This window comes from Hylobates moloch, unplaced genomic scaffold (genome assembly GCF_009828535.3).
Source record: "Hylobates moloch isolate HMO894 unplaced genomic scaffold, HMol_V3 SCAFFOLD_2, whole genome shotgun sequence".
Classification (NCBI taxonomy): Eukaryota; Metazoa; Chordata; class Mammalia; order Primates; family Hylobatidae; genus Hylobates; species Hylobates moloch.
In genome coordinates, this window is record NW_026652277.1 from 100,551,176 (window position 1) to 100,576,155 (window position 24,980).

The 24,980-nt window shown below is 39.0% G+C and overlaps 1 protein-coding gene across 2 annotated transcripts in view; it reads left to right on the forward strand.

Annotated features, from left to right (window-relative positions):
• The window catches only part of LGSN (lengsin, lens protein with glutamine synthetase domain), a 45,377-nt gene extending 22,286 nt beyond the window's left edge, over positions 1–23,091 (forward strand). Inside the window, exons 2-5 of one of the 2 annotated variants that reach the window (XM_032164834.2) lie at positions 3,726–3,873; positions 13,244–13,410; positions 17,820–18,018; positions 18,440–23,091. In XM_032164834.2, the coding sequence (XP_032020725.1) occupies positions 3,726–3,873; positions 13,244–13,410; positions 17,820–18,018; positions 18,440–18,537 (612 nt within the window). In that variant the 3' untranslated portion in view covers positions 18,538–23,091. Of the gene's footprint in view, positions 1–3,725; positions 3,874–13,243; positions 13,411–17,819 lie in introns of both variants that reach the window. The other variant, XM_032164824.2, reaches the window with a different exon arrangement.
• The last annotated feature ends 1,889 nt before the right edge of the window (positions 23,092–24,980 follow it).

A 24,980-nucleotide genomic window follows, 5' to 3' on the forward strand; every position in this document is an offset into this window, starting at 1 on the left:
TAGAGGTATGGGGTAGACAAAAGTGGAGCACTCAGTTCTTCAGAAATTAAGGATTCCGTTTTTATATTGAATATTGGTTTTGGCTCTCACATTGTGATCAACTAAGCCGAAGATTTTTCCCTACCTAATGCATTAGAAAAGAAACAAAAGGGATAGAACACAAAATCCTGGTGAATTTCTGAAAGCCAGAGTTCACACCTTCTGCAGTATTGCCATTTACTGCCAGTTTGTCTAACCAGTCAGCCAATTAAGAATTCTAACTGGATATAATCCGGTTAGTTATTGAGTCTAACCCAGTCCAGTGTCTGTCATGACTTCTGAACCCAGTTAAGATAAAAAATGTGCCCATACAAATTCAGATAATCAAAACACAAATGCATGGATCTCCATAATCTGAGAGACAACTTACCCATGATCCCCAGTTGACTCGAGAGAGCAACAGATACAATGGAGCTAGTGTACCTTGCTTAATCACTCAGTGCTCCTGGGGGTTGCTGGAAGCTCTACTTCAAATCCCACTTCTGAGGCCATCTTTTAAAAGAAAATCTTTAGGAAAATTAAATTTTAAACTCAGTTAAAGAACAATTCAAGAGTCAGGCAGCCCTCAGAACCAGAATATGTTCAGAGCGACTCTTAGGCTGTCACATGGTCAGATGAAATTTATGGACAGGAAAAGAAAAGTGATGTACAGAAGATTTCCATCTTGGTACAGAAGATGGGAATGAGATATAGAAACAGTGTTTGAACATGTTTTGAACAACTGGCCACCTGTGATTGACTGAAACACTGTGATTGGTAGAAGAGTAGTTTCTAGTCTGCTTAGAAATTTTTAAGTCAAACTTAAAATATATAAAGAGGTAGCTCTAGGCTCAATTTAATTTGACAATATGATTTTATTTATATTAGTGTTTACAGATGAGAATGCCAAGGCCCTAGAAGGACTTGCTACTTTGTGGAAAGGTCAGAATTACAACCCAAACCTCAGTCATCTGGGCTAGTAAGTTTTTTACTGAAGCATCATTCACATTGCACCTAAGTGTAATTAAAAGATCAAAGATTAAGGAGAATAAAAATACTCGAATGGAGGTGGGATAAATGAGGAATCCAATAAATTTGTTTTATTATAGCTATGTTTATATGCTGATCACTCTAGTATGTAAAAGAAAACCAAAGGACTGAATGAAATGTATTCTTCATTTGAAGCCCCTACTCCCTTTTTTGAGCATTTTTATGGAGTAAAAGGTATGTACTGTGCTTTAGCTTTTGGGCTTTTTTTTTTTTTTTGATACCGAGTCTCACTCTTTTCTCACTCTTCTTGCCCAGGCTAGAATGCAATGGCGCCATCTCGGCTCACTGCAACCTCCGCCTCTTGGGTTCAAGCAATTCTCCTGTCTCAGCCTCCTGAGTAGCTGTGATTACAGGCACGTGCAACCACGCCTGGCTAATTTTTGTATTTTTAGTAGAGATGGAGTTTCACCATGTTGACCGGGCTGGTCTCGATCTTCTGACCTCATGATCCGCCCGCCTTGGCCTCCCAAAGTGCTGGGATTACAGGCTTGAGTCACCGCGCCTGGCCAGTTTTTGGGCTCTTATTGGTGAAATTCTCAGTTAGTAACTAGGTAAATAGTTTTTTTTTTTTTTTTTCTTAATAAACTTTCTCTTTTGATCTGGTTTATATGAGGGCAGGTGAATGTTTTTAAAATGATCTTTCTTTTGTCTTGGATCTCTGGCTTTTAGGAAGCAGAATGACATGTTGAAAAACAAGGTATTTTTAGAAACTGCATCTTTCATTCACTCTTGTGGCCTGGGGCAAGTTATTCTGAGTCTCATTTTTCTTATTTGTAAAATGGTGAGATTTTATTAACTTAAGGGGTACCATGAGAAAGCATGCTTGACAATGTGCTTAATTTTCACACATTGTTATTTAATTGTTAATTCAGTTGCAGGTTAGAGTTTGAAACTGAAAGAGATATGAAAGTTTATCTCACCCAATTCCTTCAATTTGTATGTGAAAATATTATATATGAGCAAAAGGTCAAGCTAAGACAAATTTAGTCTGCTCATATTGCATTGATAATTATATACCTGGCTAAGTATTTCATTTTCTAAACAATACTTCTTTAAAAGACTATATAAATAAATAAATAAATAAATAAAAATAAATATATACATATGCATTTAACAAAAGTAAAATTATAGACTATGCATTTCTAGCAAAACAATTTTAGACATGGTGAACATGTACAATGAAGCTTTATATTTCTGCCAGATTCTATCAGAAGTGTGTTGGAGGCCGGGCGCGGTGGCTCACGTTTGCAGAGAATGGGTGAACCTGGAGGGTTGCAGTGAGCCGTGGCCATGATCCAGCCTGGGTGACAGAGAGATCCGTCAAAAAAAAGAAGTGTGTTGGGAAAATTTACGCAAGTATTGAAATTAAATCCTAAACTACTTACAAAATTAATTATTATATCATATATTAAGTATCATATTATCCAAATATAAGGTTATTTGGAGTGAAAAAGACCACAATTTTCTAATAAGTGAAACTTTAAAATTACAGAAAAGCCTTTGTTCTAGGAAATATAACTTTGTTAATATAACAATAATATCAATGCATCATAATTACGTATAAACAAGCAAAAAATGAAAATCTTTCTTTTACTATTTTAGCCTTGGGAGAATGAATTGGTTTTATAGATAAAGTGATACAGCTGCTCCCCAGCAACTACTCAACATATATTTATACAACTTGCCCACAGATGTGAAACCTCTCGGAGCCTGCTTTTTTCAAAAAGATACCAAGCTCAAAGTGTTTACAATATACTTTTTGACCCCGACCCTGTCACTTTCCTCTCTCCTTAAACCACTATGAGGGGTTTGTAAAAAACCTTAAAAATACCAGTGTCAGCTTTTCCAAAATTTTTCATATTTTTTTTCAGTGACAGCTTTTGTGTCTTGGGACTGCAGGGGTGACTCTGTGCACTGTTAGTGCTGAGATTCCTGAGCTCCCCAGCACCAGCCTGTGCCTCACTGCCCAGCTGCCTGCTGGGCATATCCTGTCATGTCAAGGATTATAACTAGATTGTGAAAGTTAGGTTATTTTGTTTTGAATGCATTTCCTTAGATTTTCTTAAGCCATAAAATGGTTTGGATATGATGTTTGTTTTACACATATAAAATACAGTCACAAAATAGCACTTTATGAATTCAAGTACTTTTTTGAAGTGAAGTAAATACTGATGCAATTATTAATTGCATTATTAAATTTTTCCTTTTTCATAAGGAAAAAGTGAGCAGAGAATACAATTCTTCAGATGCTTATGCCTTCAGACAAAAAGGTTAGAAATCCTAAAAAATAGAAATCATAAAAAGTAAACTTTTCAGTTAAAATAGGTTTTGCAAAATTATTTAGGAATAAATAATATATTCCCAAAGTAAAAAATAAACATAGAAATCTTGAGTAATTAGACAAGATTTTAATTTACTTAACGATATTTCCATATCACATATAAAAGGAGATAGAGAATATCTGGCCTAATAGCACAATATTGGGCTTTTAAATTTTGAGTTATTCAGGTGAGTGTGGAAGTGACAAAATTTTCATCGTTATAAAAGTCTTCTATGCTCATTAAAAAATTGAGCTATTCAAACATACTCTTTTGACATCCAAATATCATTGTTTGAATAATCTGTTATTTGGCTTTTTGTTTATTAATTATCAACAGGACTCAACAAGAGATGAAGGCAGTGAGACTGAAGCCAACGAGACTGAAGCCAACAGCATGAATACATTAAAAAGGACAAGGAAGAAAGTCACTAAACCACATGTTTGTTCAACTGAAGTGGGAGAAATGGATATGTCCAATTCAAATGGTATCTAATTACTCTGAGCCCTCAAAAATGGTGTGGTCAATGGCAATCTCCATTTGGTCTTTCTTTTCATAAAACATCTTCATTTCTTTTTTGGGAGAAGCAAAAGGACAAATAAAATTTATTCCTACATAAGTGTCATAAAAGATGGCAAATATAAGCTTACAACGTAAATATATAAAAATAACCAATCAAAATATTTACAATGTAAAGAGGGTTAGAATTAGGATGATAGTAGTAGAAAAAAAAAGAACAGAGGAATGTATGAGTAGGAAGAGAGACAGTTTTCTGCTCTGAAAATGAATACAAAAATCGTTACAGAGGATTTGACGGGCCATAAGAAAGGTATGGAAGGTGTTTTCATAACACATTTTGGAACTCCAACTAGATTTCAACAGATCTGAGACACTGCTAAAACTAGAAGTCAATTTGGGCAACAGGCTCAATCCTAGGAATCATTGTGTCCTAAGGCAGGACAGTAGGAATTCCCAGCATATGGTTACAATAAAAAGCAGTCAGATATTAGTAGATTTTATTATTTATTTATTTATTTATTTATTTTTGAGACAGAGTCTTGCTCTGTCACCCAGGCTGGAGTGCAGTGGCATGATCTTGGCTCACTGCAATCTCTGCCTTCCGGGCTCAAGTGATCCTCCTGCCTCAGCCTCCTGGGTAGCTGGGTTTACAGGGAATGCCACCATGCCAGGCTAATTTTTTGTATTTTTAGTAGAGATAGGGTTTCACCATGTTGGCCAGTCTGGTCTCGAACTCCTGACCTCAAATGATCCACCTGCCTCAGCCTCCCAAAGTGCTGGGATTACAGGCTGCAAACATGAGCCACCGCACCTGGCCTGTTTTTAAATTCTCTATAAACAATGCACTTTCTTGGCCAGTGACTAGGGTAGACCACTCCCATTACTCCTCATTTAATATGTCACTGCTAGGAATATACTATTTTCTCAAGTATTCCTCTCCATATTATATTAAGAGACAGTTGAAAACAATGGGAACATATTTTAACATTTTTCCTTATTACTACAGAGAGGATCAGAAACCAAATGGTGTGCCACAAATTAGGGAATACAAGCAAACCTGTCATGGGGCCTGGCTCTGCTAAGTCTCATCTGTCACATGATGACAAGGACTCTCAGGATGAGACAACAGTGATAAAAACTTTGCCCCCCAGAACAACAACCAATGTTCCTGGAGGTGAATTTAACCCAAACTCTGGTAAGGATTTACTGGTAAGGATTCTGGAACAAACTGGTATGTGGTTCTAGCCACTAACCCTAAGTTTGTATTTGAATTAGAGAGAATGTAATGTTGGTTGAGGAATACTAGCCTGGGAGTCAGAATACTTACAAAGAGTTTTATACCTATCTTTTATAAAATACTTTGTAGTTTTTCTACCCTTTAGGCTGTTCATCTGGAAAATAGAGGGGTTGCAATGGAAGATGTCTTGCCTTTTCTAAAAGTAAAATCCTATTATTCTAAGTTTCTGGCTTATTGATAGTGATGTAACTATTTTGGTGCATGAGTGTATTGGTTAAAACTCACTTGAATGAAAATGCTGGAAATTAGTTATAAAAGCAAATCTAAAAGCCAGGCACAGTGGCTTACACCTGTAATCCCAGCACTTTGGGAGGCTGAGGAGGGGAGATCACTTGAGGCCTGGAATTCGAGACCAGCCTGGGCAACATAGGCCGACCCCGTTTCTACACAATAAAAAACTTAGCTGCGTGTGGTGCCAGATGCCTGTGGTCCTAGCTACTTAGGGGAATGAGGTGGGAGGATCACTTGAGCCCAGGAGGTTGAGGCTATAGTGAGTTGTGATTGTGCTACTGCATTCCAGCCAGGGTAACAGAGAGAGACCCTACCCCCCTACGCCCCTCTGAAAAAAGGAAATCTATAATGACAGGGTTAAACATACAAGATTTGGAAAGATGAAAATATACCAGAGTGGGATGTTAGAGGGATATTATCTACCACATTACCCTCACTTCTGACACCAATTACAAGTTTTGGAATTCCCCAAGTTAACCTTAGTTTAGATAATTTGCTGGAGGGACTTACTGAACTCACTGAAAGCTGTTATATTCAAGGTTATGGTTTATTTATTACACTAAAAGGATACAGATTAAAATCAGCCATGGGCAGTCCAGGCAAGTTCTAAGCACAGAATGTTCACTTGTCCTTTCTTAGTGGAGTCATGGACAGACAGCACTATTCTTTTGGCAATAACGTGAGGAATATTGCCAACCAAGGAAGCTCACTTGAGTCTTGGTGTCCAGAGTCTTTACTGGAGCTTCAAGGTTAACTGGGCATTTGGCTGACCTCACTCTCCAGCCCCTTTGGGGGTCAAGCAGTTGTTGCATGACTTGAAATCACCACTATAAATAACATTGTTAGAATTTCTGGCGTGGCCTAGAACCCCTTGGTAAACGAAGACACTCTTGTCAGGCAAGACATTCTAAATGCTTGGAGATTATCTCCCAGGGACCAAGGGAAGAGACCAGAGCTCTCTTTGGGCAAGGTTAAACCCTTTAGTACACACAGGGCCTAAGGAAGAGCTAAAGCCTGGAAAGTAAACACTATCAGAATTCTATATGTGTTAGTCTTCTATGGCCACCATAACCAATTACCACAAACTTATTATTTTTTTAAAAATACAAGCGTACTATCTCACAGTTTTGTATGTTAGAAGTCTAGGTTGGCTCATCTGGTTTCCTTGTTTCAGGTTTTCCAAGGCTGAAGTCAAGGTATTGCCATCTGGTTTCTTATCTAGAGACTCCAGGCAACAGTACATTTACAAGTTCATTCAGATTGTTGAGGAATCCAGTTCTTTGTAACTGTAGAAGTGAGGTTCTTGTGTCCTGGCTGGCCATCAGCTGGGGTGGCCCTTATCTCCCAGAATCCTCTCTCTGGTTTTATATCTCAGAGATAGCAATGCCTCAAATCCTTCTATTTAGAGCTTTTCTGAATTCCCCTTCTTCCACATCCCTTTTCTGCCTTCAGCTGGAGAAAACCATCTAATTTCAAGGGCTTAGATGGATAATCCAAGATAATATCCCTATTTTAAGGTCCATAACCTTAATTACATTTGCAAAGTCCCTTTTGCCATGCAATTTAACATATTCGCATATTCCAGAGATTAGGCATGGTAGAAATTTTCAAGGGGTTATTCTGCCTACTGATACCTATAGGAGGCAGCGAAATACTGCATAGAAGAGGGCAGTTCCCTGGCAAAGGCCCCACTCTCAAGCCTGGAAACCCATGGCTCTGAATAGGAACGGACATTTCTGTTTTTGTTCCAAAATGTTGCCTTTTCCAAGACCACTGTGGCCCACCATGTCCCTATCCTATGCCCATATAAACCCCAAGCTCCAGTGACAGAGCAGCAGAACAGCATGGCAGAGAAGGAGGGAGGGAGCATCTGAAGGTGGAGAGGAGTTCAGCTGGGGACGGTCGGAGAGGAGATCCGTCATGGGACAGCCGAACTCCAGGGGAAAATCATCTTCCCACTCCATCCCATTTCCTGCTCCCCAACCATCCCACTGAGAGCCACCTCCATCACTCAGTAAAATCCCCACATTCACCATCCTTCTAGTTCATGTGACCTGATTCTTCCTGGACTCCGGACAAGAAGCCAGGTACCTAGAGAATAGGGTGTAAAAGGTGTTACCGGGACTCTCCACTGAGCTGGTTAACACTTAGCCGCCCGTGGATGGCAAAACTAAAAGAGCATGGTAACACCCCTAAACACTGCTGTACGGCCACAACCAGAAAACGTGCACCTTGGCTCACCTGCATGTTCCCCCTCCCATAAGTGGTTTGAGTGCAGTGGCCGAGTAAATGAGTCACGTCCCAGTTGCAAGCTCGCGAGGAGGTCAGCAAACTCTCCCATCCCACTACCACACCGTCTCTCATAACTGGATTTCTCTCTACTTTGGCTTTATGAATTTCTCCAAAGTGAAGGGCATGAGCACTAACAATCTCTGAACATCAGGCAGCTGTTGATACAAATGCCCACAGGGGCCACAGTTAATACAAAAGATGGGCTGGTGTAAGAACATAGGGAGTGGTTCTGGTCATGAGAAAACTGGAGAAGAGAGCAACAGACCGTGGCCCAAAGGCTAAATTCAGCTTGCTGATCAGTTTTTCTAAGTAATGTTTACAAATTGTTTATAGCTGTTTTTATGCTAAAATGACATTGTGCTAAATGAATAGCTGCAACGAATACCATATGGCCTACACGGTTGCAAATATTTACTATCTGGTCCTTTACAGAAAATGTTTGCCACCCCATGAAGTAGAGGTTGCCTGCCCATCTAGACTACCTTGGAGTTCCAACCAGTTGTTGCTATGCAGAAATACCTACCCAGGGTTGCCAGATCTAGTTTCAAAATAAATTTGAACTCAAGATTTTTACATAAAATTTTCTAATAGTGAAGTGCTGTCCACTATTTCAAAAAAGTTTCTAAACACTGGGAAGACTCATCAGATAACATCTGCTGGCCACATTAGCTCCTCCACAGTTTGTGGTCATTTTTTTTAATATATTCTAGTTTTAGCTACAAAAGAGAGATGGATTTACCATTTCTTTGTCTTGAGCTAGAAATCCGGAGAAAGATCTTGTGTCATGAGCTCTCTTTGCACTGTCAATTGTGACTTACAGCATGGGTACAGTTACTAACTCAACTTCCTTAGCTCAGAAGCTCCCTTTTTGGCTCAGAGTGTATTAAGTTCCCTATATGCCCTCAGTACTAAAAATTTAAACCACAAACCAATACATATACATAATTTAAAAATAAACTCCCAAAATAAGTGTAAGGAATTTTGATATGGTATTTCTTCTTTGGAATAACTTCTCTGAGTTTTTCCAAAAATGATACTTTTTTTTTTCAAAGAAAAGCCCCCTTCCCCCCCCCCCTTTTTATTGTATTGCTTTTTTCCCTTGCTTTGTACCTGTTATTCTGCCACCTGGGCTTTCCAACAATGTCTGCGCTAATATGATGTGGCCAGAAGGCAGCACAAACAGGGTGGCTCTCACCATAGCCACAATGATGAAAGATGGCAGGACCTTCAAAGAGCATGGTACATTATGCTAGGTGTGCAATAAACTGAATGTATTCCAGAGTTTTCTCTCAAATGCACTTTTCCCTTTCTTTGAATTGGTATTTCTGAAAGCCCAAACATCTCTTCAATCTCCCTTTTATAAGTGAGCATGGCTTGTTCTCTGTATATAACTGATATATGTCCTCATTGTCACTAAACACAGACAAAATTTCTCCAAGGCCTCCTAGTTGCTATAGAGCTTTGAGGTTTTTTTTTTTTAAAAAAATTTTTTTCTTATTTTTTCCCTAAACACTCACAGCACTAAAACATCTTCTGCAAAAACACATTGATTTAATTTATTAATCCTCTGAGGGAATAGAAAAGAAGAAAATCTCCCAGGAACCACACTGTAGGAAAAACAAATGAGCTCCTGAACTGGCAATTATCTGCCTGCTATTCATCATGTGCAACGGGGGAAGGCTGACCAAAAGGTTTAATTGTAAATAACAAGTATGATTTATTGAAGAAAAGAAATCCAGACAATGATGCAGCAAGATCAGTTGATGCCTTGAAAATGAAATGGGATTGGATAGGGTTCTCATATTTGGTGAAAGAATTGAACTTTTAAATGAAAACTTGGTGCTTAGGATGTGTACTAAAATATATGATGACAACTTTTACTTATTAATTAGACAAGGCCAAATCACACAGGATGTATTCATTCATTCACTCACTCACTTATTTAAAAAATATTTGTCGAGTGGCTATGAGATACCTATACTGCTACAAGTACCAAGAAAACAGCAGCAGGTAAAACTAAGCCTTGGCTCTCAAGGAGCTGATAGGCAATGGGGAATGACAGGAACATGTGAGTATACAGTGCGGCAGGTGCCAATAAGGACACTGAAGAAAATAGAAACAGAATGATACAGTGTTATGTGTTGAATGGTGTTTCTCCAAAATTGTTAAAATGAAATCCTAACCTTCAGTACCTGATAATGTGGCTGAATTTGGAGATCGTTCTTTAAAGAGGTAATTAAGGTTAACTTAGGTCAGTAGGGTGGCCCCTAATCCAGTATGATTCATGTCCTCATAAGAAGCAGAGTTTAGGTCACAGACATGCACAGAGAAGAGAACATGTGAAGGTGCTGGAAGAAGATGGCTGTCTAGGAGCCGAGGGGAGAGAGACCTTAGAAGAAACCATCCTGCTGACACCTTTGGTCTTGGACCTCTAGCCTTCAGAACTATGAGAAAATAAATTTCTGTTTAAGCTGCTTGTCTGGGGCATTTGTCATAGTAGCTTCAGCAAACTAGTACATGTACTCTACTCACTGTCCAGTCACAGGGCAACTTGGAGACTTCAGAATGAATCTAGGGTTAGAGCTGTCCATGTTGTGATCAAGTTTCATACAATTAATACTTCAGCTGATTATGTTTTTTTTTTTTTCCCAGCCCTTTCACTGTGTGAACTTATCCCACCCTTGTATTTGATGGCATGTTGATTATCTATACTTGCTGCACATTATAATACAAAGTTCTATGAGGGTAGGGCTCTTTCTGGCTGATTCCTAGACACATGTTCAGTATGAATAGTATGTGATGATGAAAAATATCTATGTTGAGTGAATGAATATTATTATTATTATTTATTTATTTATTTATTTTTTTTTGAGACGGAGTCTCACTCTGTTGCCCGGGCTGGAGTACAATGGCACCATCTTGGCTCACTGCAACTTCCACCTCCCAGGCTCAAGAGAGTCTCCTGCCTCAGCCTCCTGAGGAGCTGGGATTACAGGTGAATGCCACCATGGCTGGCTAATTTTTTTAAAAAATATTTTTATAGTGATGGGGTTTCGCCATGTTGGTCAGGCTGGTCTTGAACTCTTGACCTCGTGATCCACCCGCCTCGGCCTCCCAAAGTGCTGAGATTACAGGCTTGAGCCACTGCGCCCAGCTGAATATTATTCTTATTTTAAAATAATATGTATTCATTGTAGAAAGTTTAGGAGACATAGATAAAGCAACAAACTAGTAAGACTACCTGTTATCCTATTACTAGTGAACCAAAAAAATTACCCTTTCTCCTTTTATAGGAGATGTCTTCTTTATAGCCTATGTATAATTGCTTATTATGTTTAGAATACTCATTATCTAAAAATTTCCATATTATTATTATTATTTGTTAAGACAGACTCTCTTTGTCGCACAGGCTGGAGTGCAGTGGCGTGATCTTGGCTCACTGCAACCTCCACCTCCCAGGCTCAAGCGATTCTTATGTTTCAGCCTCCTTAGTAGCTGGGACTATGGGTGCATGACACCACACCCAGCAAATTTTTGTATTTTTAGTAGAGATGGGGTTTTGCTATGTTGCCCAGGCTGGTCTTGAACTGGCCCAGGCTGGTCTTGAACTCCTGGCCCCAAGTGATCTGCCCACCTCACTTCTGCTGGTATTACAGGAGTGAACCACCACGCCTGACCCAAATTTCCATATTTTAAAATGCCTATACATTTTGTTTTAAGGACAATTATTCATCTTGGGCTGAACACCCAATATTTCAGAGTAGGTTGGAAATACAGCAAGTGTTAATTTAGCATGAAATACTTTAATTGCTACAGTTTAATTGTTTGTTTTAAATGGAAGGTAGTTATAAAGCCTCCGGAGTTTCAGAGTAGCCAAATGTATCAGTGATAGCACATTATCACTAATATATTTGCATATGTGGAACCAGTAATTTGTTTTTCCCATGCTTCATGTACTTAAAATCTACTTAATCTATGTTTCTAAACTGTCAATCTTTATGCTTAGTTTTAAAGCCTAATTATATCTTGCAAAAGAATACTCGGGTATCACTTTAAAATTATAGCTGCTCAACATCAATGATGTGACAGATTGATGGGTGTTTGGATGCAGACTTGATCATGATAACATTTACTTGGGCTAGAGTAATTGTACTCACTTTATGCATTTAAGTAGCACTTACATGGTGCTTACTGTCTGCCAGTAACTGTTAATAACTTGTTAATCTTCATAACAAGCCTATGAAGTAGGTCATATGTTATTGATGAGAAAGTCAAAGCATAAAGAGGTCAAGATTGTTGCTAGGGCAAAGGCAGGATTGGAAGGGAGGTAGATGGGCTTCAGCGTTTTTTGCTAACCCAAACTACACTCTGCTGCCTCTCCTAAAAGTTCTGACAGCAACTAACATTTATAATAAATGAGTACTATTTGCCTGACCATTAATTTAATTTGTGGTAATAAGCCACCCAGCATGAATCAAAAGTCTGCATTCTAGTTTCAATTCTGCAGTGGACTGATAGTGTGGTTTGGAGTAACTCATTGTACCACTTTGGGACTCAAGCTAACGAGTTGGTTAGATTAGATACTTTATCTCCAAAGTTCTCTTCTAGCTCCAAAGTTAGAATTTTCAAACTATCTTAAAAGTCTTGAAAAGAACGTTTTTTATGTGTCTAATTTTAAATTGAGTATGCAGTCCAGATTTTTCATCTCCTACAGTCTCATTCTTAAAAGAAAAACAAACACACTTTTGTTTGCTTTTTTTTTTTTTTTTTTTGAGATGGAGTCTCACTGTCGCCCAGGCTGGAGTGCAGTGGCGCAGTGAAGACAGGACCCGCCACCGCCCGGTAATTTTTTGTTTTTTAGTAGAGGGGTTTATGGTTCGATCTCCTGACCTCGTGATCCGTCTGGGATTACAGGCGTGAGCCACTGCGCCCGGCCTTGTTTGCTTATTTAAGCAAGTTTTAAATTTGACAGAAATATGTACATTTCTTAGAGTTAGATGCCATTAAAAAGATATAAAGCCCTTTGGGCAAAAAACTCCCAGAATGAGACAAAACCCCTGAAAATAAACAAAACCAAATTCACTTTTAATCATATAGAAATTTAAATTTAGAAATTAACAGTTCAAGAAGCCCAAATGTGTTCAATAATAGTCACCTACAGACAGGCTTTTATGGTCCCTTTTTTGCTGTGAACTTATGCAAATATGTTCTAATTTCCATAAGCAAAGGGATTTTCAGTAAGTATCTACATATGATATCGCTATATCCTTATGCAAGTATGTCAATTTTGACCTCATCTTAACTGATAAGTGATCCCTCAGGTTGTTTAGACACAATGTTCTTGGGAAGACGGTAAAGGCAGAATAAGAAAGGTAAGATATCCAACTCTAAGCCAGTGACATGATGAATATATAATGTTTTTCTTAATAATATTGACTAATTCACTAGTCTCCAGTCTCCTTTTGCTTCTCAGTCCATCATGATCTCGTGCATTAGAACCTACTTTTTTATTTTGCAGATTGCATGAGGGACAGCAGTCAAATTTTGGCCCCACCTCCACTGTCTTCTAGAATGAAACACATTAGACAAGCCATGGCCAAAAATCGCCTCCAGTTTGTACGATTTGAAGCAGCAGACCTCCATGGCGTATCCAGGTCTAAGACTATCCCTGCACACTTTTTTCAAGTGAGTTTTACACACAGTTGTGACTAAATGTAATTTCATGACCATTAGCAAGCAAATGGTTCTTATTACTCTTTCTTATTTTCTCGTAATCTATACAGCAATTCAAGCTGAAAATCAATAACTTATTTTGTTTCTTCCCTTGTTCCTCGCAAACGCATTATTGCTCCCCAAGGAGCTAAACATGTACTCTCAGCTCTCAAACAGCAATTTCTTTACCCAATAGAAATATAAAACTAATTAAGACTGGTAATTTTAGTCCTTCTGCCTTGAATAATTTTGCTCTACAGAATTATTTTTTCCCCCTTACTGCAATTATGAAGACTATATTTTATTTGACATGAGAAAATTGCAACAGAAGACCCAAGAGCAAACATAAAAAGGAAAAAATGATTAAATAGACAATATTTGCTAAATAAAAAACATATTCCTTTCAGCTCCAAATTCTGATAAGAATATGTTCCATTGTTGTTGGATGACTTAATGAATATTATTAAATTCCTGAAAATGATGATATCAAGAAATATTGTGTTTTTGTTGTTTTGAGACTTCCTTAATTTTTTGTATCAGTTTTTGTCATGTGTTTATTTTGATGACTGAGTTGTTGTGTTAATTAAATATCAAATTTCTTAGCAAGGGACATCAGGTCGGTACTATTTAAGAAAGTGTGAAAGTTAAGCATCCTCTAGGTTTAACTATTTAAAAAATTATACTTTTATTATATTAATATCAGATTCTAATTTTTAAATTTGCTTCATGTTGGGGAAAACTGGACATCTTCAAAAACAGCTTTTAAATAATTCTAACAGATTCAAACTTGTTTCTTAAGGAATTATTTGCACCTGCTTGCAGATGTTGTTTCTTCGTCATCCAGGCAAGAATACATGTTGTTTAATTTTTATAAAAAATGCAGATTTTCTTGTGGACAGGCCCGGAATATAATTCAAATGAGTCTCTTTCAATCATAAGGAAAAGTAACTGGCACTTTAAGTACCTGCCAAAGACCTCAATGTAAAACTGTTTGCTATTCAGTTTTTGTCAAATTTTAATCATTTATTTTACTAATGGCACCTAAAAGTCCATATAGAGGACATTACTCTAGTTTCTCAGTGGAATCCTTTTACAAAAATAAAACAGTATGCTGCTTATACTTGCTAAGGATTGATATAATCGACATAAAGAGAAAAATTCTGCATACTTTTTTAATCCAACTGCTACTGAAAATATTTTTCATTATTTTATTCAATATCCCACATATAAAAAAACACTCTTTTTCCTAGAGTTTAGCTAGAGAAAAAGTTCTTTTATCATGAGAATTTTAATGTAACTCATTATACACCTTCTCAATGGCTATATTTATTCTTAGTCCCAGTTTCCTAATAACTAACTTCCCTATTTCATTACCTAGTTATTATTATTTTGTCCTCATTTAATGATCATAGAGTATCTATTTTTTTTAAGAGGCCACTTTAAATTTATTTTTGAAACGTGTGAACATATAAATAATGAGTATTAGCACAATGAATATTTGTAATTTAAGAGAAAATAATTTATTTCAGAAAATTTGCTGTGAATAGGCATTAAAAATAGGTTTAAGAGGCAGGGCGCAGTGGCTCATGCCTGTAATCCCAGCACTTTGGGAGGCCAAGGCAGGTGGATCATTTGAGGTCAGGAGTTCAAGACCGGCCTGGCCAACATGGAGAAACCCCATCTCTACTAAAAATACAACAATTAGCTGGGCCTGGTGGCAGGGGCCTGTAATCCAGCTACTTGGGAGGCTGAGGCAGGAGAATCACTTGAACCCAGAAGACGGAGGTTGCAGTGAGCCAAGATGGTGCCATTGCACTCCAGCCTGGGCAAAAAGAGTGAAACTCCATCTCAAAAAATAAAAAATAAAAAAAAGATTCATCTTGCAAAGTAACTTAAACATCGTATGTGTGTGTGTGTGTGTGTGTGTGTGTGTGTGTGTGTGTACCTTATTCCATCTCAAAAAAAAAAAAAATTCATTTGTGCAAAGTAACCTAAACATTGCATGTGTGTGTGGTGTTTAAGATTTAAACCTTACAACCAACTTATATTATCTCTATTCTATCAAGAGGGTTGATTTTCATTTAAATTATATGCAAATAATGTAGGCTTTTTCTATATTTGATCTAGCCAAACCATGATATATTGCTACAGGACTCGTAACTAATTCTTGGCTTATTTCAAAAGATGACCTTTACTATGGTCCAAGTTTCATTTGTGATAAGGATTTAAGTTATTCTGCAAAAATTTTATTGAGTCCATAGTGATCTATATTGAAGATGAAGTCGTTCCAGTGCTTTATATCTATAAACACTACTTAAGACAATATATTATCATGAATATATTAATATATATTCATATATTTCCCCTAACGAATAGAGAGTAGTTTGCATTCTCTATGTCCAAGAAAAGAATAAAGCAAATTACAGTGCCAGAAAAGAGTGTTCAAAAAATACGAATTAAATAATCTAAAGAATAAAGTGTGACTTTTTACTATGTTTTGAGTTCATATAGGACTGTTGGAGTGAAATGGCAACCAGCTGTTCTCTACTACTCACAGCCAAGTGAATACAAACACAGATTTAAATTGCAGGAACTCATAGTAGTCTCATGAATAAAATATGTTATTTCTCATTTTAGATATGTAAAGAACTAATATATGGAATTTCAAACTAAAAAACTGACAAGCAGGGAAATGACATTATTGCTTATAGTGAAAATATGAATTAAAGTATTCCATGCTATAATATTCTAATATCCCACAGTATGCGTGTGTTTGTGTGTGTGTGTGTGTGTGTGTGTGTATAAAGTTTACATGTACAGGTCCATGAGTGAGTTGGAAAATTAGGCAGGCACCAAATACTGTTTGCCTCACTCAACTTTATTATTTGTTAAAGTAGACTTGGATCAGTTCAGTCAAATAGCATTCGAAAATATGTGTAGAGATGGTGGAAAGTGGAGGCAGTGGTTCATGGGCAAATGCGGAAGAGTGAACTAGTAAATTACTTTGGCTAATACCAGCCCCTCTGATAGCCATGCTTCTTGGGGTCTGGAGATAACATAAGAAATAGTCTGGCTTCCTTCCACCATGTTAGGATACACAAGAAGAAGCCATATACGAACAGAAAGCAGCCCTCACCAGACATCAAATCTGCTGTTGCCTTTATCTTGCACTTCTCAGTCTCCAGAACTAAAGAGGAATAAGTTTCTGTTGTTTATAAGGGGGAAAAAAAAAGAAAGAAAGAAAAGGAAAGCGTCTGGCTTGCAGATTGTTAGGGTGTTTTATTAACCTCATGATCTTCACTGACTTCATGGGAACCAACCTTTTATACTCAGTGATTTTTCTCCATCTATTAACGTAACCTTCAACCTTGTTGATATTTCTAATATATAATTTCCAGAAATTGTTTTATGTGTCTGTTCAACTTAATAACCTTATCGCTTCCCTGTTGCCTGGCACAGAGCAGAAGTTAAATAAATGACCAAATTCACTGAACCCTAGAGATAGATGGCTAGAAAGTACCTTAGCAGTCATCTAGTCTAACACTTGTTTTACCGATGTGGAAGCTGAGGCACATAATCCAATGACTTGCCGAAATTCACAGAAGCAATTAACGAAACAGCTAGGATGAGAAGGCAGATCTGTTGACATCTAGTTCGGCTGACTTGAAGGCTACAACATTTTGGAAGCTATAACTTTGGAGTTATAGGTCCACATTCACGGACAAGGGTTCTGGGACTCTGAGACAGTGAGGTTTTTAATTCTTAAATGGTTGTAAAAGTGAATAAAGAGAGGAATGCAGCTGTCAGCGTCCTGGCTCTCCTGGTGTTAGGACAAATGTGCTGTGTGCCACAGTGCTGACCACAGTCTGGAATTTGACTATGGATTGAGAATTGTTTACTGTAGACTTTTGAGGGTCAGTTAACTCAGGATTACAATAAAATAAGCAAAAATAAAGCCTTATCTGAAGAATTAACAACTGTACTATAAAATAAAAAGTGCTTCAGGAAGCACTTTTGATGATGATAATTTCAAATAATTCCATAAGGCTTTACCTTTGTTTTTTGCTGTAACGGATTTTCTTTATCATTATACCTTTTATTTATAACTGCTATTTTCAGATCTAAGAGCATATAAGGCCTTCAAGGCTTAAAACAATGCATTGTTTATAAAGTTGCCTTTGGGGGTTTTATTTTAAAATATTTAACATTTATTTGATATCAAGTTAGTGTTAACCAACAAATGTTAAACATATATATGTATATATACATATATATATACACATATACACATATATATATTTTTTCATTAGCAAGGCTTTTTTTCCCCCCGACCCTTTTGTTTGTTTTCAAAACCTAATTTCTTCATTTTTTTCCTTCTTTAGGAGAAAGTGAGCCATGGTGTTTGCATGCCCCGAGGTTATCTTGAAGTGATACCAAGTCCTAAGGACAATGAAATGAATCACATAAGAGCCACATGTTTTAATAGTGACATAGTCCTAATGCCAGAGATATCAACCTTTAGAGTTTTGCCATGGGCTGAGAGAACTGCAAGAGTGATATGTGATACCTTCACTGTGACTGGTGAGCCTCTTTTGACTTCCCCAAGGTACATTGCAAAGAGGCAACTGAGCCAGCTGCAGGCTTCTGGCTTTTCCCTGCTTTCTGCTTTCATCTATGATTTTTGCATTTTTGGTGTGGCCGAAATTTTAAATTCAAAGACTATATCTTTTCCTGCTTCAGCATTTTTAAATAACCATGATCAGCCCTTCATGCAGGAACTTGTTGATGGCTTGTATCACACTGGAGCCAATGTCGAGAGTTTTTCCTCCTCTACCAGGCCTGGTCAGATGGAAATCTGTTTCCTGCCTGAATTTGGCATTAGCTCAGCTGATAATGCATTTACCCTCAGAACAGGTGTCAAAGAAGTGGCAAGGAAATATAATTACATTGCCAGCTTCTTCATTGAGACTGGATTTTGTAATTCAGGGATTTTGTCTCATAGTCTCTGGGATGTTGATAGACAGAAAAACATGTTCTGCAGCACTTCTGAAACTGAGCAGCTCACGATCACTGGGAAAAAATGGTTGGCAGGACTCTTGAAGCACTCTGCTGCTCTTAGCTGCCTGATGGCGCCTTCTGTTAGCTGCCGAAAGCGTTATTCCAAGGACAGGAAAGACCTGAAGGAGAGTGTGCCTACAACATGGGGATATAATGACAACAGCTGTATATTTAATATCAAATGTCACGGAGAGAAAGGCACCCGGATAGAAAATAAACTAGGCTCAGCAACAGCAAACCCTTACTTGGTGCTGGCTGCAACTGTTGCTGCAGGCTTAGATGGACTTCATAGCGGTAATGAGGTCTTGGCTGGTCCAGATGAGAGCACAGACTTTTACCAAGTGGAACCTTCTGAGATCCCTTTAAAACTAGAAGATGCCCTTGTGGCACTGGAAGAAGATCAATGCCTGAGACAGGCTCTAGGAGAAACCTTTATTCGGTATTTTGTTGCCATGAAGAAATATGAGTTGGAGAATGAAAAAATAGCTGCCGAGAGAAATAAATTCTTAGAGTATTTTATTTAGAATAGAACTCACAACTACTCCTTTAGAGATGTAATTGTTACTTAAGGCTAATCTACCAAAACAAAAAGACTGAACTTTTGTAATTAACAACAGCAACAATAACAAGACTACAAATGCTTTTGACTTTTTTTTTTGTCCATGGAATATTTGACAGATGAAGTAGGACTGCTGAGGAGATTCTGATCACAGAAACAAACAACAAAGTTGTGGTGAAGCTATAATATGCAAACTTACCAGATCTTGTCAGTGAGTCATTTCCTATGTGTATGTTGACCCGGATAGGAATATCCAATTTTGGGGGGCAATAAATATATTCACACATTAAGAAAAAAAAGACTTAAGCATTAGAAAGCAAAATTTAAATGACTAAAAAAGAAAAAAAAAAGGAGAAAAAATTTGAATGGTACACATAGGTTATGACTTCCAGCGAGACAAATATACTAATATAGTCTCACTAATCAAATAATATTGTGAATCCAGGTTGTATGCACCATTGTGGTCTTTTTAAACAAGTTAAATAAACTTTTGCCAAAACATAATGACAGGTAGGCAGTTTTCCCCTAAGTCTCTTCTCTTTTCACCCTTCTCCACTAGCTCCTGAAAAGTTTCTGAACTTCAAGGTTATAATGTCCTCAAGAAACAAATCTCTAAGGAATAGAATTGGAGCTGGGAACAACGAGGTCAGATTTTAAAAGTAGTTAAAGCCTTTCTTTTAACAATGCCTCATATAGAAGTTCAATACACAAAGTGTAGATAGAAAGAAGTTTGTGTGTGAGGGTAGGTGGGCTCTGTCTACTCTGCTTCGTTCTTTGAAATTAGATGTCCCTCTGAAACCTGTAGTGCTCTGTGGAGTGTGAGAACAACTGCCTGGTTAGCCAGGGTTATGTTTGGAGTTTAAGTTTGTTATTCAAATTACTGAATCTGCTGCTCACAGAGGTTGGTACCTCCCCAGAGAATATTATGTGTTCCAGGCCTTTGTTTGAATGAGATAATATTGTAACTATCACAAAAGTTTAGCTTCTTTTGGGAAGAAGTCCAAAATCCACTTACTAGCAAATGAAACATTATTCCACTGCTTAGGATCAAACAGCAGATTTTATGTTCAATTAAAACTGACTGTGGTCTCAATTTAGATAGCAAACATACAAGCAGAGGATTAGAAGTTGGCTCAGATCCTCTTATTAAAATTCATAGTACTCAGTAGCTTAAATAGTGAAAGTCAGTCTATCCTTCACTAATTACACCCTTCCTGTCTCCTTTGAGCAGGAGAAGTGTGTTTGGATACATAAGAAGAAAGTTCCCAGCACTTTGGGAGGCCAAGGCAGGAGGATTGCTTGAGGCCAGGAGTTTGAGTCCAGCCTAGACCACATAGTGAGACCCCTATTTCTACAAAAAAAAAAAAAAAAAAATGCCTGGCATGGTGGCACGTGCCTGTAGTCCCAGCTACGTGGGAGGCTGAGAAGGGAGGATCGCTTAAGCCTGGGAGTTTGAGGCTGTAGTGAGCCATGATCACACCACTGCACTCCAGCTTGGGTGACAGAGTGAGACACTGTCTTAAAAAAAAGAAAAGAATAAAATTCGTGGATGCATATGGGGTAGAGAGAAAGATAGTGTAAGGTAGGTGGGGGAAGGAAGGGAATCTGAAACCTCCAGAATGAAATCCCACACATTACATCATGGGAGGGATAAGGAAGACTCTCATGCCAATTTTCCAGCTGTCTGCTAGAAAATTCCCCTCTGTTCATTTTCCCCTCTGTTCTCAGTAATAAAACCTCAATATGTTCATTGAAAGCAATGAAAAATGAGATGATATTTCTGAACCTTCATTAAGGTTGGATGTGGTCATGTTATTAGGTTCAGTGCAAAGAGGTGAAAGTAGAAGTGTTGTATGTAAGTTCTTAGGACATTTTCTTTTCTTTTCTTGTACTTTTTTTTTTTTTTTCAGAGATGGAGTCTCGCTGTGTCACCTAGGCTGAAGTGCAATGGCGGGGTCTTGGCTCACTGCAACCTCTGCCCCCTGGGTTCAAGCAATTCTCCTGCCTCAGCCTCCCAAGTAGCTGAGATCACAGGTGCCTGCTACCATGCCTGGCCTTTTAGTAGAGATGGGATTTCACCATGTTGGCCAGTCTGGTCTTGAACTCCTGAACTCAAGTGATCAGCCTGCCTTGGCCTCCAAAAGTGCTAGGATTACAGGCGTGAGCCACCATGCCCTACCACACTTTAGGACATTTTTTAAAATGACTGATGCTGTGTACTCTGCCCTTTCTCTCTCTTGCTGCCTTCACCCTTCCTGCTGACTGGCCTACAGATAATGTGGCTAGGATAATGTCCTTGGGAAGGGAGGTTTGCTACACAGGGTGCAGTAATAAGGTGGAACCTCTGCTTTGTAGAGCAGTTTGACTTGCCTACGTCCAGATATTTACCTGAGAGAGAACCAAACTTCTATCTTCTTTAAGCCACAATGATTTTGATTCTTTGTTAGTTGCAATGAAATTTATATTCTCTTTTGCATGTGTGTGTTGTATGTGTGTTTGTGTGTGTGTGTGTGTGTGTGCATATGAGTGGGGAATTTGAGGGATTTGGGGATGAAAGAATCAAGGTAAAAGAACCAATGAAAGACCACTTCCTCAATATTCCCACTTCTAGAGAGGATAATCTGAGTTAATCCAAGGGATCCACACATGCAAAAAATGGTATTGGCTCTAACCCATCCCTATAAAGTGGCATATCCCTTTATAGTCCACGGGCCTTAACGAAACATGTCTAATGCATTGACTTCATTTTACCGTAATGAGTAAAGATGCTGTAAAAACTCTGATAATCACAGTGTTTGAAGCCCTTTTTTCACCTTTCACATTGTTAGCATAACTTAAAAACACAGTACTCAGAATGCCATGTGAAGGAATTATATAACTAGGAATATTATCTTCCGTATTAAGTATACAGTAGTGAGTCAAAGAAAATATTCAGCCATAGATTACAAATCAGTTGATAACGTAAGTTGGTGTGGCACTCTCCACCAAGATTTCAGTTAGGTGTGTGCTGATGTATATTCTTGTTCTTTAAGGCAACCCAAAAAGAGGCATTACCCAGCAGAGTTCAGGGCCAAAGACAAATTGGGGTAGGTACATGTAAAAATCAGTTATCTATTTTTCTGTTTCTTTCATCTGTTCATAGGCTTTCTATTGTTGAAGGGACTTTCTGCGGATGCTTCTACCTTCTTGGTCTGGGTTAAGAGGGTCAGACATTCATTCAGCAGCACTTATTGAGCACCATTTGTGTGCTAAGCCTTCTGCTGGGAGCCATCATACTAGGGGAGACCAAAACGAAGATGAGCAGACAATGAAAGAGTTTTGGATCTGTGTATCTTAAGCAGAACATAAATAATTTTTTTGTAGGCCTAATGCTGAAAAAAACTATTTGGAAAGCTTCTTTATGGCTCGAAAAGGGTGCTTTATAAATAGCTTTACAAAAATTACTTTCTTATTTTCATTTACTATAATTGTTCTAATCAAAGCTTAGGGGAAAAATGTGATTACTGAATTTAAAGTTGGTTATTAAATGAGTATACATAAGAAATGTAAATTAAAAGCAATAATGTTTTAAGACTAGAAACTAAAACATTAGTATTGTAGTAGCAAGTTTCTATTTTCAAGGACATTCCATAATCTAAAATTTCATTTTACAGTGTGTGCATAACAACAACGCTTGAAATGATTATTTGAAGGCAATGAAAGATCAAAAAACTTTAATCTGAATAAAAATCGAAAGCATACAGTGAAGTCTGAGCTTCTCAGTAAAACAGAACAGTCTATTGACATATCTCCAGTCACCTGTTTGACAAAACACGCTTAGCAATATGTTTATGATACAGGTATGACTGGATAATACCTTTAACCTTGGGTTTTCTATTACAGGGGTAAGAATTTGTGTCTTTAAACATCACCTAAGTGCACAGTACCTTCCTTGTTATGGCTCTTCTCATGCTGCCTATAATTAGGGGTTTACATGATACTTCCCAATTGCTAATTAGGAAGTGAATTCTTAGAATAAAAGGTACAGGTCTTACTTACATTTGCATTAATACTTCTTGTTCCTTGCATATGTTCTGGAATTCAATTAATGTTTAATCAATCAACCAATGCATATGTTATTAGCATAGTACAATACAATGCTTGTCCAGTATAAAACACACAAATTCACATACCCAGAGAGAGGGAGGAATACAGACAGTGGAGAAGACCAACAGCTTGTGTTTTTTTATTGATCCTACAATTTCTGTCATTAGAACTTCTTCAGGTTTTCTGCTTCTAGAAACTCCTGAGTAAACACCATTTGATTAGCTTGATGGGGATCAAAAGCACAACATTAAAAACAAAAAAGAGCAAGGTGAAGTTGTCACCCTTTTTAGCCATGTGGAACCTTTCAATAGCTCTCTTAGATTTGTGGAATCCCTCTTTTTTGGGCTCTTGTCTCAGAAAGTAGAAGTCAGAACCTCACCTTCCCAGTTTCTGTTGCTGCCATTGAGAGGTGACAGCATGCTGGCAGTCCTCACAGCCCTCCCTCGCTCTCGGCGCCTCCTCTGCCTGGGCTGCCACTTTGGCGGCACTTGAGGAGCCCTTCAGCCCGCCGCTGCACTGTGGGAGCCCCTTTCTGGGCTAGCCAAGGCCAGAGCTGGCTCCCTCGGCTTGCCGGGAGGTGTGGAGGGAGAGGTGCGGGCGGGAACCGGGGCTGTGTGCAGTGCTCGCGGGCCAGTGCAAGTTCTGGGTGGGCGTGGGCTCCGCGGACCCCGCACTCGGAGCGGCCAGCCGGCCCCACCGGCCTGGGCAGTGAGGGGCTTAGCACCTGGGTCAGCATCTGCTGTGCTCAATTTCTCACCTGGCCTTAGCTGCCTTCCCGCGGGGCAGGGCTCGGGACCTGCAGCCTGCCATGCCTGAGCCTCCCCTGCCTCTCCATGGGCTCCTGTGCTGCCCGAACCTCCCAGACGAGCACCGCCCCATGCTCCAGGGCGCCCAGTCCCATCGACCACCCAAGGGCTGAAGAGTGCGGGCATGTGGCACAGGACTGGCAGGCAGCTCCACCTGCAGCCCCGGTGCGGGATCCACTGGGTGATGCCAGCTGGGCTCCCGAGTCTGGTGGGGACGTGGAGAACCTTTGTGTCTAGCTCAGGGATTGTAAATACACCAATCGGAACTCTGTATCCAGCTCAAGGTTTGTAAACACACCAATCAGCACCCTGTGTCTAGCTCAGGGTTTGGGAATGCACCAGTGGACACTCTGTACCTAGCTAATCTGGTGGGGACCTGGAGAACTTTTGTGTCTAGCTCAGGGACTGTAAACGCACCAATCAGCGCCCTGTCAAAACAGACCACTCGGCTCTACCAATCAGCAGGACGTGGGTGGGGCCAGATAAGAGAATAAAAGCAGGCTGCCCCAGCCGGCAGTGGCAACCCGCTCGGGTCCCCTTCCACACTGTGGAAGCTTTGTTCTTTCGCTCTTTGCAATAAATCTTGCTGCTGCTCACTCTTTGGGTCCACATTGCCTTTATGAGCTGTAACACTCACCGCGAAGGTCTGCAGCTTCACTCCTGAAGCCAGCGAGACCATAAGCCCACGGCGAGGAATGAACAACTCCAGAGGCACCGCCTTAAGAGCTGTAACACTCACCGCGAAGGTCTGCAGCTTCACTCCTGAGCCAGCGAGACCACGAACCCACTAGAAGGAAGCAACTCCGAACACATCCAAACATCAGAAGGAACAAACTCTGGACATGCCACCTTTAAGAAGTGCAACACTCACTGCGAGGGTCCGCCGCTTCGTTCTTGAAGTCACTGAGACCAAGACCCCACCAATTCCAGACACACCATGGTACAAGGACTCTGCCAATCAGATGCAGTCATAAAACACTCACGGACTGCACTCTGCTGAGCTTGAGGGAGGCAGTAGTGACAGGCATCCATGG